Source organism: Syzygium oleosum, unplaced genomic scaffold, assembly GCF_021117445.2.
Source record: "Syzygium oleosum isolate NSW1041296 unplaced genomic scaffold, Sole_v2.1 Sole_v2.01, whole genome shotgun sequence".
In the NCBI taxonomy this organism is placed as follows: domain Eukaryota; kingdom Viridiplantae; phylum Streptophyta; class Magnoliopsida; order Myrtales; family Myrtaceae; genus Syzygium; species Syzygium oleosum.
Genome location: NW_026607485.1, coordinates 27,159,946 through 27,177,521, shown reverse-complemented (window position 1 = coordinate 27,177,521; position 17,576 = coordinate 27,159,946). Strand labels below are relative to the sequence as shown.

General features: G+C 40.0%; 2 protein-coding genes across 2 annotated transcripts; both read left to right on the top strand.

Moving 5' to 3' along the window:
- The first annotated feature begins 5,458 nt into the window (after positions 1–5,458).
- LOC130139903 (transcription factor ABORTED MICROSPORES-like) lies at positions 5,459–7,728 on the top strand. The gene is made up of 5 exons (XM_056317899.1): positions 5,459–5,640; positions 5,738–6,259; positions 6,695–6,925; positions 7,039–7,215; positions 7,462–7,728. The coding sequence occupies exons 2-5, from the start codon at positions 5,765–5,767 to the stop codon at positions 7,528–7,530; spliced, it is 972 nt and encodes a 323-aa protein (XP_056173874.1). The 5' UTR covers positions 5,459–5,640; positions 5,738–5,764; the 3' UTR covers positions 7,531–7,728.
- Positions 7,729–11,316: 3,588 nt separating this feature from the next.
- On the top strand, positions 11,317–12,608 carry LOC115686267 (uncharacterized). Its single transcript, XM_030611491.2, has one exon. The coding sequence runs from the start codon at positions 11,430–11,432 to the stop codon at positions 12,408–12,410; it is 981 nt and encodes a 326-aa protein (XP_030467351.2). The 5' UTR covers positions 11,317–11,429; the 3' UTR covers positions 12,411–12,608.
- Positions 12,609–17,576: the final 4,968 nt, after the last annotated feature.

Sequence of the window (17,576 nt, the reverse complement as noted above, 5' to 3'; positions counted from 1 at the left end):
GGACCCACGAAGGGTCGGATGTCTCGGCTTCTTTGGAGCTCGAGGTCCAAAAGTTGTGATCTTTTCGAGGTGGGGTGTTCTCTTTTTTGTCGCGCCTTCCCCTTAGATGACAAACATGGGGGTTTTAAGGTAGTACAGTGAAGTAGTATGTCTGATAGGAGATGTGTGTTGCTGTTTGTTATGGGTTTGTGCATACCTTCGTTTACCCTTTGCTCGAGGAGCGTTGTTGATCTTGAATGTGTCGTGACTGGAGTAATGTGGGTGTCTGAAAGCTTCTCTGTTGTTGATCTGCTATGAGAAAAGTCTCTCTTGTGTGCTAGATTGCACCTAATGTTTGGTTCTGGTCACAACTTCCTAATTACCGGAAATTCTTTGGCCCTCCGTTTTGATAAATTTTCCTACTTTGAATTTGGGCGCTTCTGCGGAACTGTTACTCAGGGATCCTAGTCATTAGATCACCAAAGAATAGATTTTCGAAGTGTTCGCCTAATGTGATACTTCGTGATGCGAATGTGTTTCGTTTCCTACTCGATACATGAACCGTGCCTTAAGGGCCAGGGACATAGAAGGGCCCTCGTGAACTTCAGTCTGATCTGTCTTCTCCATGCGAGCTTTTCTGTAGAAACTAGGATGTTGGGTCCCGTTGATCACTGGCTGTGCATGCCCGTGAAGAATATGAGCATGATCTCGGATATAAACATGTGTGCCCTGATGATGAAAGACACTTGATCGAATTAGGTGGAAGTTTGAGCAATGGTTATCAAGCGGCAAAATCAAATCAAACCCCTTTTCAACAGTTTTCTGGTGCAGCTTGGCTCATGGTTTTAAGCCTCTGACCTCTTCGCTTCATGTTGCCTTTCTTCTTATTTCGGGCTGGAGGTAGCTTGTTTTGGCTGTTTCCTAATAGGTTATGGTGACTTTTAGAACTTGAAAGTAATGTACTCCCGGTCAAAATTTGGTTTGCACTGAAATTGCTTTAGCATTTATCAATTTAGTGAAGCTCCTCCCTCTCTGTTATCCCACCTGCCTGGAAGCATTTTGATGCACTTGGTCGCGATGGTTTAACTCAACTCGTGCACGCAGTCGCGTGCCTCAGGAATAGAGTTTGCTTTTCTTTTTACCCATCGAAGAAACCCTTCTCTCCATGGTATCGCAAGAATGGAAGCTAGCCTCCAGCCACTCACCTCAAGAGTCCAGTCCATCAATGATTCCCTCAATATCACTAAAGAAACAGTTCTGTAAATGACCAATAGGCAGGACGATTCTAGGAATGCCTAAACTACAATCTATCCGCAGCTGTCTTCCTCTTAAACCTGCGCTCCTCTTGATTGGAGGGTGCAGCTGAGCAAACCAAGCTGGAAATTACAGAGTGCAAGGCTGGAAAATTAAGCTGAAAATGACAGGCTGCTGGTGGTGGTGGCGGCTTAAAATGGACCGGCCAGAGCTGAAGAGTTGCAGAGCTGGAAGTAGAGCTTAAAATGGAAGTGGATGGGACCGGTGGCAGCATAAAGCTAAGGGGCTGCCTTGGCTAATTTGAGCAAAGAGAAAAGGACCGGTCTTTTGCTGGAGAATTTGCAGGAAAATACGCAGAGGAGTGCATTGCTGAAAAGAACAGAGCTGCTGCAGCAGCAAAAGGGTAAAGGGTGAAAATGCAAAGGGAAAAAGGAGCTGGAACCGAATTTAGATCTATGTGGACTTTCCAATTTAGATGAATATAGTTTTCAATACTAAAATTAACGATGCTCCACTGATGAAAATTCATGTACACATATATATTTAAACATGTGTGATTTTCAATGTTGGTTATTATATAAATGTGTGACTCCAAAATTTGTATTGATCGTGAGTTTTTGAATTGAGAATCCTTATTATTCCTCTAATTTTTTATAAGCTTGTCATGCAGTCGGAGGTTTATCTCTAATTTTATTATAAGAATTGTTCTTCTTGTAAACAATCTAAACACAATATTATTTTTTCTTCTATTTTATCAACTTTAATATTCCGAATGCATGCTGTGATAGAAACGGAAATTGCAAATATATGGAGGTAATTGTTTGTTCTTCTATATTTATTTAGTATTAATAAGAAAATTGCTTTACTGATTTGTCAAAATTACTTTTTATGAAATATCTGCTATTATAGTACTCGGCTCCTTGAAAATTTATGGTTTTCTTTGATAAAATATATGTGATGATTGTAGAATCAATCAGATAATATCATTAATATATATTAAAATCAACATGAAATTTGTATTACCACCTCTTATTAAATTCCGGTCTGATGAAGGCAAAAAGATATAAATACATTATCTAATTTTACTGCTGATAATTATTCCTTTGTAAAAATTTAAGTTATTTGCTAGTGTTTTGAATCGATATAATTTTTTTTTTGAAAATGTATGCAATCCATACAGTACTCTACTCTTGCAGACATTCATTTAAAACTCATCGAAATACATTAAATCTGACAAGTTTATACCTCATTGTAACCCATAATGTATCCAAAATTCAAGATATAGGTAAAGACATACTGAAGGGACCATGAAAAATCAATTACTGGATAAAACTCGCGCGTGAAATTGCCACGTGCCTTCACCTCGCGCCAGTATTACCTCCTTTTTGTTAACGACAGATTTTCTTATGAGCGTCATACCTACTTAATGGTTTTTTTAATTCTTAACTAGTGGACAATTTTTTTGTCATAAGGAGATTAGAGCATCATTTTCTCTCACAAGGGTCTTCACGCATGCGCGCGCACATATATAGAAGTTCAGGATCGCATTTATTTGTAAAGCACGCAACTCTTTCGAGTATGAGTTCAAGATCGTACCTGCACAACTTAAGGCCTTCAATGTGTCCATCCTTGACCAAATGACCGTCATGCACTACACACCCCAATGGTACTCTTCTACCCCCCATTGACAAGCCTTGTGGTCTCTCTCCTTGACCATTGAGCACATCTCTAGCACACTAAAAGAAAGCCGGTGTTCGGGGCGCTAACCCGATTCTACCCACTAGCCGGCCACTCCATAGAAATGACCTTCACATCGACTGTGACGATGCCCGGCAATCGTAAATTTTTTCAACGATTTGCTAATTTGATCTTAAACCTTTCAATTGTGTAAATATAATCTTAAATTTTTTTTTATCATTCGCCGACTTGACCCTAAACCCTATTAACGAATTGCCGGTACAGGTTCTTTCGCCTAATTTTGATTGGGGCCGGTCCGATCAATTCAAAGAGATTTGACCTACAATGGTAACCCGAGAAAGAGAAAACGAAAGATACAAAGAACAAGAAGATGACTTTGGTCAACGTTGTCGTTTGTCGGATCAAATGATGTACCCCTGGGAAAAATATGTGCTGAAAATCTGCGATCTCCTTCGCCGTCGCTTCCCTCCACTCGCACCGCCAGCGCGTGGCGAGGACGACCGCCAGTCGTCGAACAAACTCGCTTTCGATAGCCGTCAGAAGGAGCGTGTGCCGCACTCGTTTCCGAGAGCGAGTGGCCAAAGACGCCTTTCAACCTCTCGTTTGATTTTCCCTATTTCTTTTTTTTTTTCCCCTAGTCAACCAAGAATTTTTTTAAAAATAATTAAAAAAGAAAAGAAGAAAGCCAAAAGAAATTCGAGCTTCGAAAATACCTTCGAAACTTTTTGAAAAAGAAATTCGAGCTTTCAAAATATCATATACGTGCATGTATCGATATTCATATGTTTTTCAAAGTTCAACATTTAGACGTTTCGTATTTAATATCGGGTTAATGTCAAAAAAAAGATTCCAAACTGTGACATTCGTGCCACAATTATCTTCGAGCTAATTTTTTATGTCATAAAAAAAATCTCAAATCAATACATTCTATTTATGTTACACTAGACCAATTTTCATTTCACAAGAAAATCACAAAGCCGGTATATTATTATCATATTTATCTTAAACGATTTTTTTATGTCATGAAAATCTCAAATCTTTATAATCTTATATTGGGAAATCCACTTAAAGTCTGGCGCTAACTTTTTGCCATAATATGCTAAAGTCCCCAATTTCTCGTGATAGGAGAATTAGTTTGGGTTGCACCCGTGGTTTTGGATATTTTGTGACAAGAACATGAATTTGTGGTAACTGCGGCACGTGTATGCCGATTATGAAAAAAATTTCGTAGTATCAACTCTTTAATATTTAAAAAAAATGCGAAAAAAAGAAAAAAAAATCTCGAAAGCAATTTCGGAAAAAAAAAACTTTCGAAGGAAAGCAAAATAAAAAAATAAAAAAGATTAAAAGAGTTGGTTAGAGTGACAGTGTAATCCCATGTGCTTTTTCAACACGGAATATCTTTCTGTTATAAAGTTCCACCCCCATGCACACTGCACAGACAGAAGAAGGAGAAGAAGAAGAAGCAAGAGCTTGGCAGTACTTCCGCCATGAGAGCTCTTCAGAGATCGGTGGAGTGGCTGAGGCCCGTCGTCGACTCCCTGGCCTGGGACTACGCCGTCGTCTGGAAGCTCGGCGACCACCCCTCCGCGTACATCCCACCCTCCCGACCCCCCCCCCCCCCCCCCCCTGTTTCCCGATTCTATGAACGGATGAGCGATGGCTCCTCCTCCTCTTTCGATCTCTCTCGCCCCTCTTGCTGTTTCCGATTCTGGGTGAAACTCTCCGCAGGTCCGTCGAGTGGGTCGGGTGCTGCTGCTGCGGAGGTTCGTCGAGATTCGACGGCGTCAAGGAGGAAAAGCGAGAGGAGGGTGATGCGCGTCAGCTCGATCGTTCGACCGCCGCTGCGCTCTGCAGGGACCTTCGTAACGCGCACCCCGTGAGGACGAGAGCTTGCGGGGCCCTTGCCCTCTACCCTTCTTTTTTCCTTCTCTATTCTGGGTAAGAGCCGGCTTTGCATTTTCGGGAAACGAAGGACGGGGAGAAATGATGTTTGGTTTGAGTTTTCTTCGAGCGACTGTAACATTTTCGGGGAAAATTTTTCATGGCTGTCTTTCGGTCAGGATTCAGGGAGAGGTGGTGATCTCGAACAAGCCCAGGTGGATTCGCAGGGCAAGCGCCTCGGGCTCGAATTCTGTCCAGGCGAGCGGTTCTTAACCTTTTTACTTTTGATCATTGCGTATTCCCGCGTTGCTCGCTCTTGAATTGCTCGGACAAAATCGCTGGAGACGATCATTGTCTCCCCGAATTCTAGCCCTTTGATCGATACTCTGGTCCGTTGTTGTCGTTTAACACCTATTGTTGGTAGGCGGGAGCGTTTGATTCAGCTTCGGAAGTCCGTTAATTGGACTTGCAAGTCAAGTTACAATGCTGTGTAGGCAACTTTGGAGCTGCTAGTCCTCCGAATTGTGTGCGCTCTCTGCATAACTACTAGACAATGGTTCATACCCAGAACAATGCAGTGGCTTGGCTTGGAACAAGTTACAATATCCATGTGCATCTTTTGTCATGCTATGTATCTAGTCGATTATATGATTGTGCGTTTGAACTGTCATGCCGGATGATTGCTCGCATCGCACGGTTTACAATCTGTTTGTATGATTGCATCTGAGACGTAAGAGGGGAAGAAACTTTTGACAGGAATTCACTGGAACAAGCGTGCTGGTCCCCGTCGTTGGCGGCATTGTCGAGCTCTTCAGCGCAAAGCATGTAAGATGCACTTCCAGAGTAGCATTGGCTTCTGCATGAAATTCTACTCGTTTGCTTACAAGTTCCGAATGTTACCGTCTGGTTTCAAATTCGCCAGATACCAAAAGAACCCCGCAAAATAGAAATGATCAGGACTTGGAGTCACTTCTTGAGAGAAGCTGTGAATGCCGGGATCTGCGATTTAAGCATCAATGAACTCCTGATCCAAGAGTACTTCAAATTCTATCCATCTCCACTCCACCTTTCGAGTTTGGACTCTGGACTGCAACAACTTCCAACGGGAACTCAAAGTAGCACCAATCCTGAAGGATCGTCTTGTAGCTCGGATCTGACTTATGAGTACCCATCATTTGACCCGTATAATATCTTGGGATATCTTTCCCAAGCTGGACTGATGAAGCAGTCTGTTATTGAATCCACGGGGTCTGAAGATTCCAAAAGTTTGTCGAAACAGACAAATTTCTCTGGTTGTTATGTCGTGGCTGCGAAGCGTCAAGGTGCTCACAAACAGGAAGGAGGTAAATACCAAGCAAAGAACCTGGTCACAGAGAGGAAGAGGAGGACCAGGATTAAAGAAAGGCTCTATACTCTCCGTTCACTCGTACCAAAGATATCCAAGGTCTCCTATACTTTTATTGCTTTACTCTGAAGAGTAATCCATTTCGTTTGGCATGACTTGATTCAACCAAAGCTGTTTTCTTCGACGTAGTCCTTCGCTTTGTGTTGCAGTATTGAGGAATTTAAGTTGTCAATCTGATCTTTCAGCTTCTCTTCTTAAGCCTCTTTTCTAGACTTAAGGACCTATTAGAAAGATACAATGTTTTTTTCCACTGGAGTTGACAAATTGGTCATGTTGCATCCATGGTGGAATTTCTCTGGTCAATAGCAATTTCTATTTGACATAAGTATAAATTCATATTCAGGAATCTACGCATTTGAAGATTGTCATCTTTAAAAAAATAAATGCAGTAACAAATTCTTTCGCAGTCATGTTGCTTGTTATTCTTTCTTGAAGAATATGTATATCCATCTGATCCTTTCCTGTGTTGACTAGATGGATATGACTTCAATCCTTGGGGATGCAGCAGAATACATAGAGGATTTACAGATGGAGGTGACAAAGCTCGAGGAGCAACTCGAGGAATCGGAAAAAGACATATGCAGACCAAATTATACTGACTCAAAGTCTCTGGCTCGAAGCGTGGGACATGACCGCAGCAAGAGCTTGGCCGGACAACAGGATAACAAAGAGTTTTCCCGTCTCGACCTCAAGACAGACACAAAGGTGAAGTGATTCAAGCTGGCAGCTCAACTGTCATCTCACTGTTCGTCATGAAATCTGGACCGAGCGTGTCATTCTGGTGTCGTGCCTTGACTTTGTGGAACTAATGATTTCAGGCACAAGTGGAGGTGAACCAAATTGGGAAAGGAGATTTTCTGGTGAAGATATTAATGCTGCAGAAGCAGGGATGGTTTTCTAGGATGATGGAGGGGATCAACTCACTGGGATATACTGTAGTGGATGCCAACATCACCTCGTTAAATGGAAAAGTCCTAGCCAATCTCATGCTTGAGGTACGTTATGCAGACATTCCGTGAGGATATAGTGGCGAATGAGAGCAATTACAAAATTTCTTTCTTAAATAAGCTTCTACGGGTATTGGTCCTTTCTACTTTAATTTAAGCTTCATGCTCCAATTCAATTATGTGCAGAACAGAAGGCATTCTGATATGTTCTCTGTGCATTTCTTGTCCTCCATGACTTGATAGTTTCATGATTCCTGTTTCTGTTCGGTACTAAGACTGTTCTTGTTCTTCCAGCTGAGCGATGGTGCCCTTCCAAAGAATCTGAGGGAATCACTAATACAGCTAGCGAGCTTAATTAGTTAGTAAGAACATCTGAGGTTATCAATGAGAGGGTGCAAAGTTCATGCAGAAGTGTCTCTGTACTCTTAAGAGAAAGCATGCCAGGGAGAAAGTGAGACTTCCCTTTTGATCCATTGATATGAACATACAATTATCAAACATTTCAGATGCATGCTCCTGTTTCATCAGTTTAAAACCAGTAGGAAACTGATTTTTATCTTCTCTTTGATTTTAGAATGAATTCTCATGTTAAATGTGATCGCCACCTGCGATTTTATGATGCTGAGCATGTGAAGGTAGTGATCAACTTTACGTTTAAGCTAATTCATGGAGTACCGCACTTTTCCGTTTTGTGATTTCGTTAACTCGTTGCCTTTCGGTGATTTCGTTCACTCTTTGGAGGTAAACAACCAAGATTGTTCTTGCAACTGAGTCCTGCAGTTTTGACAGCTAGGGAAATTACAAAGAGGAACAGCATGATACAGAAAGAGATTCAACAAATGTAGCATTTACACGCTGCTGCTTTTAAAGCACGGTCTGTCAAACGGCAAAGCACGTTATGAAAGAATACGAGCATGTCGTCGAGCAAACAAGTCGAGTCACAATTGACAAACTAGTACGAGAATTGTAGGAAACTCAAAACTATTGCAGTAGTACCGACCAGGATGAAGTAGAAGCAAAAGCAAGTCAAAAATTGTATTAAGGTAACTGCACTTGCACCAGCAGAGACATTACACTGTGCAAACTATGGCTCCGTTTGTTTCGCAAAAAATAGATGATTTGGAAAATATTTTTCTAAAAATAATTGCTTATATCGCTTATGAAAATGAATAAACGTAAATTATCTTCATAGTCTATGAAAATCTTTAAACATAAATTATTGCCGATAATGAGAACATTTCCCATCGTCTAATTATTTCAAGCGATACAAACGATCATTTTTAGGAAAATATTTTTCAAATCATTCATTCTCCATGAAATAGACGGATCCTAAGAACTCATTCGTCCTTGATTAGTACATCGAAAAACTTAAAGTGACAAAACTTTTTGGGTGGCTTTAACAATATGAGAAGAAAATGGCGCAAACGCTTCTATCTTCAGGTCCATTGTGTAATTAAAAAACATGTGCAAGTACATATAAGTTTGACTCTCTGTATCATAAAAATGCGAGATTTATTTCTCCACGGTTTTTTTTAGTTATAAAAATCCTGCATTTTCTTTAAGTTATATTATTTCATTTTTCTCCTCTGATTTGTCTACCATGTCAAAATTGATCGAAAGTAGAATTGTATAAAGCCTTACACTTGACATCACGGTTGGTTTTTTCCCGACAAATTTAGAGCTGCCTTTTTCTTCTCTTATTCTTTTTTAATTGCATTTTGGTGAATTAGATGTCATTAACAAGTGAATTTTCATATGGAGCGTCCTAACAAAAAAATAACGAACAATATAATACCGATGAAATTATACCAACACATCACAAGGCCATAATCAATATATAATTGAGTAAACTAGTGCAACAAAACAAAATGAAAATTCGGTAAGAAATCCTTTTCCTTTAATCAAATTTATTTATTGTCACTGAATCCTGATCTTATCATGCGTTTGCTAAATGCGAGTCTAATACGAAATTGGCATCAAATGTGGTGCACAGAGTGACGGAATCAAATGGATGAAGTCGAACTTCTTAAACAATTAGGCCCCCTTTAAATTAAATTTGTCATGAGGTCATTATTATTTTAAGTTGTTAAGCTTTTCCAAAGCCCAACTTCCTCCAATCCTAGCACCCCCTTCCATGAAACTTCCTCTAGATAGTAACTTAATGATCAAGATAACCAACTATAAAATAATTCGCGGGCGCTAAATTGATGCGGCAGCAATAATCTAATGTCGAATAACGAGACGGAAAAATCATTGTTACCAAACTGGTCGAAGTCCCGTGCGTCACGTGAGCCCCAAATTTGTGTTTTGAAATACTCGCGCGGAGATATATGCTTGTAATTTCGCGATATGATTATTCATTTCCTAAATGTATAAGAAATTCCTCACTCATTCATTGACCATTCATGAATTCATGGAGGGAAACAAAAAGGACAGAGAAAGGAAAGCAGCCGCCATTTTTTTTTTTCCAAAGTCGACCTTGAGGCGCTCACCTTATCCTTCAGCCCCGTGAACTGATTTTGACTTTGACTTCTGAGCCCTAGTCAACTCTCCAACCCCACGCGAGGGTGACGAAAGTCGTACCCTTTCATTTTCTTCGCAAAAACGTTCCGAATTACATTTTTCTCGTTCTTTAATTAATTCCTTAATCAATTTTAGCAATGTCAGACATATTCTTCTATTAATTTGCTCCTTATTGTAAATGAAGCAGTATAATCCCTCTCGTACCTCATTTTAGAACCAGAGCAGCCACAAAAATTAAGTGTTGTTTTTTTCCCTTCTATACCACAAATTGTAATAAGTTAAAGACGACAAGAAACTTCTGACCCAAAAAAAAAAAAAAAAAAAGACAAGAAACTCTACCAAATCTCAGTTTAGAGAGACGGAGAGAGGAAAATGAGAAAAAGAAAAAAAATATATATAATATGAAATTTGAAAAAATAAAATTATATGTTGAAAATTATTAAAATATAACGGGTTATGGTGGGCAACTCACCTTGTTTCCTTTTGTTTGGATTACCACGCGTTTTTAGAATGAACTCTACTTATTTCGGTGTAGCCTCCAATCCTTACCGTTAACTTTCTCCCTCTCCTCAAGCCTCTCCCAACCCGTCATGGGTTTTCATATGAACTCCCAAATCCGATTAATTGAAGTGGTTGGGTACCCATCCGACATTCACGACCCCCCATAATACTTTATCTTAATGAATATATAGCTCACATTACATATATTATAAACTGTTTTGAATTTACAAACATAATATGTTATACAAAACTCACACATTGCAGATCTCCAATAAAAAAAACCCTGCATGACTAAAAACAATAAGACTGAACTTTTTTTTAAATTAACTGTTACAGTAATCTAATAAATAAGCCACGCTTGAAATGGTGGTTTTTTTATTGTAAATGTTGAGTTATATAATTCGTTTTGTTTTGGTTTTTTCATAGCGGACATTTGTTAAACAAGGGCTATATATCATGAGAGACCGTACAATTGTTTTAATACAGTTACAGTTATACTAAATAGACTTTTAATATGAAAATGAGTTCCTTAAGAATTGTCTTGCAATAAAATGATGACTCATTTTATCACTAAACTGATTCATCCGTGTTATATTTATCTCAAAAGATCTCAAATAAATATGAGGCAAACGTGGCACGGCACGAATAAATTGATCCGGACTTTAATGCGTGTACCAACCTAAACTCTTTTACGATACAAAAATTGGTTTGGAGTAACCATGACAAATACGTACCAGTTCCACGTGTTTAGCGATATTAACTCCAATTTTTATTTTTATTTTTATTTTTCTTGGAAGTGGCGCCGCGGTTGACATGTGCCCCAAAAGTCATCTGACAACGAACGACAGCGACCAATAACCCGAAGTTCGCGCACACGTGGCGACGAGGGAGGGCCGCCGAGACACGTGGACCGTGTTAACCAAGAACAGCGCTCGCTCCCTCCTCTTCGTTCGTTCATGGGCGTCGTCAAACGTCGAAAACACGACCACACTTTCGCGTTACGCGCTTCATCATCGTTTCCTCCTCCAACCAAAACAAAAGCACTAAATAAAACTAAAAAAAATAATTTTCTTCGGGTCAAAAACAAGTAATAAAAATTCGCGCGTTCATATTTCGTGTGAAAGGAAAAAGAAGTCCGCGCTTTCTCGCCACAAACTCCCAAGCCGTCCTTATTAATTCCCGGGACACTCCACCACGCTTCTCCGTTCAGAACGAGGGCAGGATCACGATAACGGAAGATGGAGCGTTTCCTAGCGAGCGAGGTTTCGTGTTCGAGCTCGAGTTCGAGTCCGGCGACGATGCAAGCGACCCGCGATCCGCCGCGCTCCGACGGCGAGCGCGCGGAGATCCAGGGCAAGACGGGCGGAGATTCGACAGAGAAGGTCGGGACCGGCGTGTCCCGCCGCGGGGGCGAAGACCCAGAAGAGCCCGGAGCGGGAAGTCGGGAAAAGACGCCGCTTTCGGAGCGAGGAGCTGAGGAAGAGGGAGAGCGAGCGCGAGAGGGCGGCGGCGGCGATGGAGAGGAGGAGGAGGAGGAGGAGGAGTTCGAGTTCACGTTCGCCTGCGCGAACCCGGAAGGCTCGCCGGTCGCGGCGGACGCCGTCTTCGAGAACGGTAAGATCCGGCCCGTCTACCCTTTCTTCGACCGGAAGCTCCTGTTCGCCGATGGCGGTGGAGGCGACGGGGGCTCGTCGACGCCGCCGCCGCAGCTGCGGTCGCCCCTGAGGAAGCTCTTCGTGGAGGGGCGCGGCTCGGCGTCGACGTCGTCGTCGTCGAGCAGCGAGGAGGGCGACGAGCTGGAGGGGGTGCCGGAGGGGACGTACTGCGTATGGCGGGGGAAGTCCAGCGAGGAGGGGGCGGAGGCGTCGCCGGAGGGGTGCCGGAAGAGCAACTCGACGGGGTTCTCGAAGCTGTGGCGGCTCAAGGAGCTGGGGCGCCGGAGCAGCAGCGACGGGAAGGACGCGTTCGTGTTTCTGAACCCCAGGAGGAGAGGGAAGGGGGAGGTCGAGAAGGAGGGACGGAAGGCGGCTTCGGCGACCACCTCGAAGGGAGGGAAGAAGGGCCGGGCGGCGGCGACGGCGGAGGAGGCGCACGAGAAGCACTACGTGATGGCGAGGGCGGCGAAGGAAGGGGAGAAGAGGAAGTCGTATCTGCCGTACAAGCAGGTCGGTTTCTTCACTAACGTCAATGGGATGAGCCGGAATGTTCATCCTTTCTAGTTTTTTTTTTTTTTCCATTGTTCTTCTTTTTGGGGGTTTTTCTTGGCAGATTTTTATTTATTTATTTATTTATTTTCCACCTTTTGTCAAGGCAATTTTCCCAGATAAGCGATTAGATATGTTGATTTATGCGAATTTGTAAATATTACCAGCTCAAGAGTTTGGGATTTAGATATAATGAGGTTTCTTGCTGCTTTTCGATAGAAGTGCGTTGAAATTACCGGTTAATTGTCGAAGAATTAAGAGTCCGAGGACGAAAATTGCACATGAGCAATAACACAAGAACCACATTGTATATGATATTTATTTCTATGCCGGGCGACGCGTGTAATTCTGACTCCCTGTCAGCATTTTCCGCCGACATTTGGACGGAAATATGGAACTCGTCTCGAAATCATGCATTGATATAAGTTTAGAGACCATATCCTTCACAAGATAACGTAGGAAGATCAACATTTAATAGTGATAATGGTGAGTCAACCATTTCCGTATCCCCAAAAATGATCAATACAAAGAATGGTAAAATCAATTTGCAAAATCGATATATTTAATGATATGACAAGGTAAATTAGATAAGCTTTTAAGGAAGCATATAGTGTTGAACACTTACTTTATTAGTTCTATAAACAAATCTCAAGATGTTCAATACCCAAAAAAATTTGAACAAACCCAATTAAGTAAGATAAGACAAAGTTCAATTTCCTTTTCTGGTTATGGGAGAGCAACAAGCGGAAAAAGTCAAGCTGTCCCCATTATTGAGATTATCTAAGGTATTTGGATATTGTTCTTCTCCAGAGACTTTTTGTTCATCACATTGGATTATCACTAATTCCATATTAATATTATATGGTAAATTGGGTTTGTTCGTATTAAGGTTTGCGCGTATACTAACGGACGAATACCCCCAATCTCGTACGGTGCTCTCTTCCCCGTCGCAATATATGACGACGGTGGGCAATAACCTCATTGATAAATAGATGGTTGTTGTTTATCGAGGCACTAAGAGAAACACTACGAGAAGTAAAGTATTCATCTCTTTTACTAATGCTAATATCCCGACAAGTTTGGGGTAATGTCGATTGTGGAGTGGCTATGGGAAATATCTCGGATAGTGTCTTTGAGTGCTCTATGGCTCTATTTGTTTCGCGGAAAGTGGATGATTTTAAAGATATTTTCTTAAAAATGATTGCTTATATCGCTTGAAATAATTAGCCAATAAAAAATGATTTCATTATTAACAACAATTTATAACTAAACATTTTCGTAGACAATGAAAACATTTTTCGTTCATTCATTTTTGTAAGCGATAAAAGTGGTCATATTTAGAAAAATATATCAACGAAACAAAGGAGCCTAAGTTGTTATTTTGGATGCAAATTTCATTTTCCTAAAACTCCATTTGTTTTGCAAAAAATGAATGACTTGGAAAACATTTTTTTAAAATTATCGCTTGTATCGCTTGAAATAATCGGTCAATGAAAAATGTTTTAATTATTAACAACAATTTATGTCGAAATATGTTCATGGATGATGATAATTTTTATCATTTATTCATTTTTATAAGAATTATAAGCGATAATTTTTAGAAAATTGATTTTCAAATTTTTTTTTTCCGCGAAACATATGAAGCCTATAATTGAGCGGATTTCTTTGGAGACAAAGAAGACTCAGGGCATATATGGTACGATTTCCGGGAAATTTAGTGCTGAATTTTGGGTAATGAATATTGCAAGTGCTAAAATTTACAAGTCAAAACTGTTTTATACATTCTGAAAAGAACATTGAAAACGTTGAATTTCTTTCATTTTTTTATTACACGGGGTGTTCAATATTTGCGGTACGATTAATCCAAGGGACGCAGTCAAATCACTCCATCCACATACACTGGGTAAGGTTTTATCACAATCAAAGTGGCAGGCATGGCCCCAAAGTTACTGTGAATGGGCGACGACACGACATCTATTGAATTCGATTCAAGAACTTAGGTTTCGTTTGTTTCATGGAAAATAAATACTTAAAAAATTATTTTCCTTTAATGATCTCTTTTTATCTTTCACCATGAACGAACAAAAAATATTTTCATCATTTACGATAATATTAAGATATAAATTATTGTCGATTATAAAAACTTTTTTTACTGAGTAATTATTTTAAACAATACAAGCGATCGTCTTTTGGAAAATATTTTCTAAATAATTCATTTTTCGCGAAATAAACGGAGCTTGCATAATCAACCCCTCACATCAAAGAGCCAAATTTCTATAAAATCATCATTAAGTCGCTATCACTTTATTTCAAGGAAAATTTCACATTACCCCTAAACTCACAACTACTTAGGCATTAACCCAGAAACTTCAAATCCTTTCGGTTTAAACCCCCTAAACTCCTTACCCTCTTACAATTTTCCTCTAAGAACTCTCATCCTTTTGCTCGTGAAGCCCCATCCTTTAATAAATCCCTACACTATAACCCTCTCGAATTTGCAAATTATCTCATTCTCTCCGTCCATCAATTTTCCCTCTATTTTTACGTGATAAAATTGAAAGAAAAACCCAGCTATTACAAGGGAAAAAATCACCAAAAACCCCAAACTTTGCCATCTGTGACACATTTACCCCGAACTTTTTTTTTGTGACACCAAAACCTCGAACTTTGCTTTTTGTGACACATTTACCCCAATGTATTTAGTCCATGGGCATTTTCGTCTTTTTGCTTTTTCTTTTTTTTTTTCCTTTCCGGCGAGGGCTCCCCTCGCCGGATCCGGCGAGGGCCGCCCATCGCCGGATCCGGCGAGGGGGCCCTCCCCGCTGCCGAGCGAGGGTGGCCCTCGCGATCCGGCGAGCGGCCCTCGCCGGCGTTGGGCGGAAAAATTTGAGATTTTTGATTTTTTCCCTATTTGCGGTACGATTAATCCAAGGGACGTTAGCAAATCGCTCCATCCACATACACTCGGGTAAGGTTTTATCACAATCAAAGTGGCAGGCATGGCCCCAAAGTTACTGTGAATGGGCGACGCTTTGATTTGAACACGACATCTATTGAATTCGATTCAAGAACTTAGGTTTCGTTTGTTTCATGGAAAATAAATACTTAGAAATTATTTTCCTTTAATGCATCTCTTTTTATCTTTCACCATGAACAAACAAAAAATATTTTCATCATTTACGATAATATTAAGATATAAATTATTGTCGATTATAAAAACTTTTTCTTGAGTAATTATTTTAAACAATACAAACGATCGTCTTTTGGAAAATATTTTCTAAATAATTCATTTTTCGCGAAATAAACTGAAACTTGCATAATCAACCCCTCACATCAAAGAGCCAAATTTCTATAAAATCATCATTAAGTTGCTATCACTTTATTTCAAGGAAAATTTCACATTACCCCTAAACTCACAACTACTTAGGCATTAACCCAGAAACTTCAAATCCTTTCGGTTTAAACTCCCTAAACTCCTTACCCTCTTACAATTTTCCTCTAAGAACTCTCATCCTTTAATTTGCTCGTTAAGCCCCATCCTTTAATAAATCCCTACACTATAACGCCCTCTCGAATTTGCAAATTATCTCATTCTCTCCATCCATCAATTTTCCCTCTATTTTTACGTGATAAAACTGAAAAAAAACCCAGCTATTACAAATAATCGAACTCTAACTTTACATTTTGAGCACCCTATAGTTCAAGTAGTTGGTTCGAGCGCTCGGGATTTCTAGTTCAGAAAGTAATGGTTCTCTGCTCCACACATAAATTACCTGCATACTCCTCTGAGTCGGGATTACCTGTAAACAATTTGTAAGAATTGCAGGGTATTTCACAATGGGCATCTAGATAGCCGACCTTTATACCTGTGCCCTTGGATTATAGTATAAACTTTTACACTAGGGAGTTCGCCAAAAAAAACACACACACACATTTGGAAGGGGATTTCGCAATTTCGAAAAACTTATCTGGGAAATAAATACCACATACTTCTCAGAGGAAATTCAATCACAAATTACAACAAGATCTAGGTGGAATTCTGATAAAGGAAAGGAAAGTATATGTGCAAGTTGGCACCTACATAAAAGGGACGTGACAACTTTTATTGAGAATAGATCCAAAAAAAAAAAGAAGAAAACTTTTATTGAGAATGAAACTCATAATTGCAATTTCGCTCCTCGACCTTTTGAACTTTCCAGTACCAATAATTGATATTTGAAGTTCAGCAAAAAAATAAAAGATTTAAAAAAATTTCAATTTTTAAGGGGCACCACGCAGTGTACATAATTTTGTGGGACAAAATGAGGTTCACTTCAATAATTGAAATGTCCTTCTTAGAGTCAGAACTGCCGAAGAAGCCCGGCAATAACTCGATTTGACTTCAAACGCATTTGAAACGACTTCCATTTAAAATTTATTGTTTTGGCATCATTCATCCATTAAATTTTTATTTAACGTGAAACACTTGAAATATATCAAAATATTAAAATATTAACATGTAATGTCATATATATATTTTTTATAATTTTTTTTGGAATTTGAATAGTTCTTTTCATTCTTAAATTTGAAAAAGGAAAGTCGTGAATTGAATTAATAAGTAGTGGCTGATGGGTTGTCCCGAATAGAGACTTCGTGTATTCGTGCAAAAGACGTCCATGGAAAAGCCGGATTCGAAACAAAACTGGTCTGGATTAACATTGAGCTGACAACATGAAATATTAGAGTGTCTAAAAAGCAATTACACATGTAAAGATCGAAATTTGGCTTAATATATTTACGCTTTTTGGCAAACCAGCTCGGCTCTTTGATTGTCGTCGCATCCGGCGGAGGCGACCCAAAAAAGATGTCAACGGAAACGTAGAGCTATTGCCCCGGGGCGGCCTGAACTTCAGATGATAGGGGTTGTGACCGAGATCGCTCCTTAGTTCTACACTCGGGCACAAAGTGCGTGGATGGAGTTATGAATCTATGCGAATGTGAGTGCGAGGAAAGATCAATTGCATGAAAGTAAATTGGGCAGACAACAATTTGTTGCAATGAATAGATAGACATTTATTGATTAAGACGAGTGTTTTTCTACATGTAGTGAAAATGTACACGTATTCCCTTAAAAGTAATGAACTATGTCTTCATTTTGACGGTTTAAACTTTTAGATCAGTTGATTGTGAACTCATAAAAGC

Bases quoted from the DNA above. Each gene is read 5' to 3' on its own strand.
- LOC130139903 (XM_056317899.1), top strand. From the start codon at position 5,765: ATGATCAGGACTTGGAGTCACTTCTTGAGAGAAGCTGTGAATGCCGGG. The intron at 6,260-6,694 runs GTCTCCTATACT...TGTGTTGACTAG, and splicing joins TCGTACCAAAGATATCCAAG to ATGGATATGACTTCAATCCT. The intron at 6,926-7,038 runs GTGAAGTGATTC...TAATGATTTCAG, and splicing joins ACCTCAAGACAGACACAAAG to GCACAAGTGGAGGTGAACCA.
- LOC115686267 (XM_030611491.2), top strand. From the start codon at position 11,430: ATGGAGCGTTTCCTAGCGAGCGAGGTTTCGTGTTCGAGCTCGAGTTCG.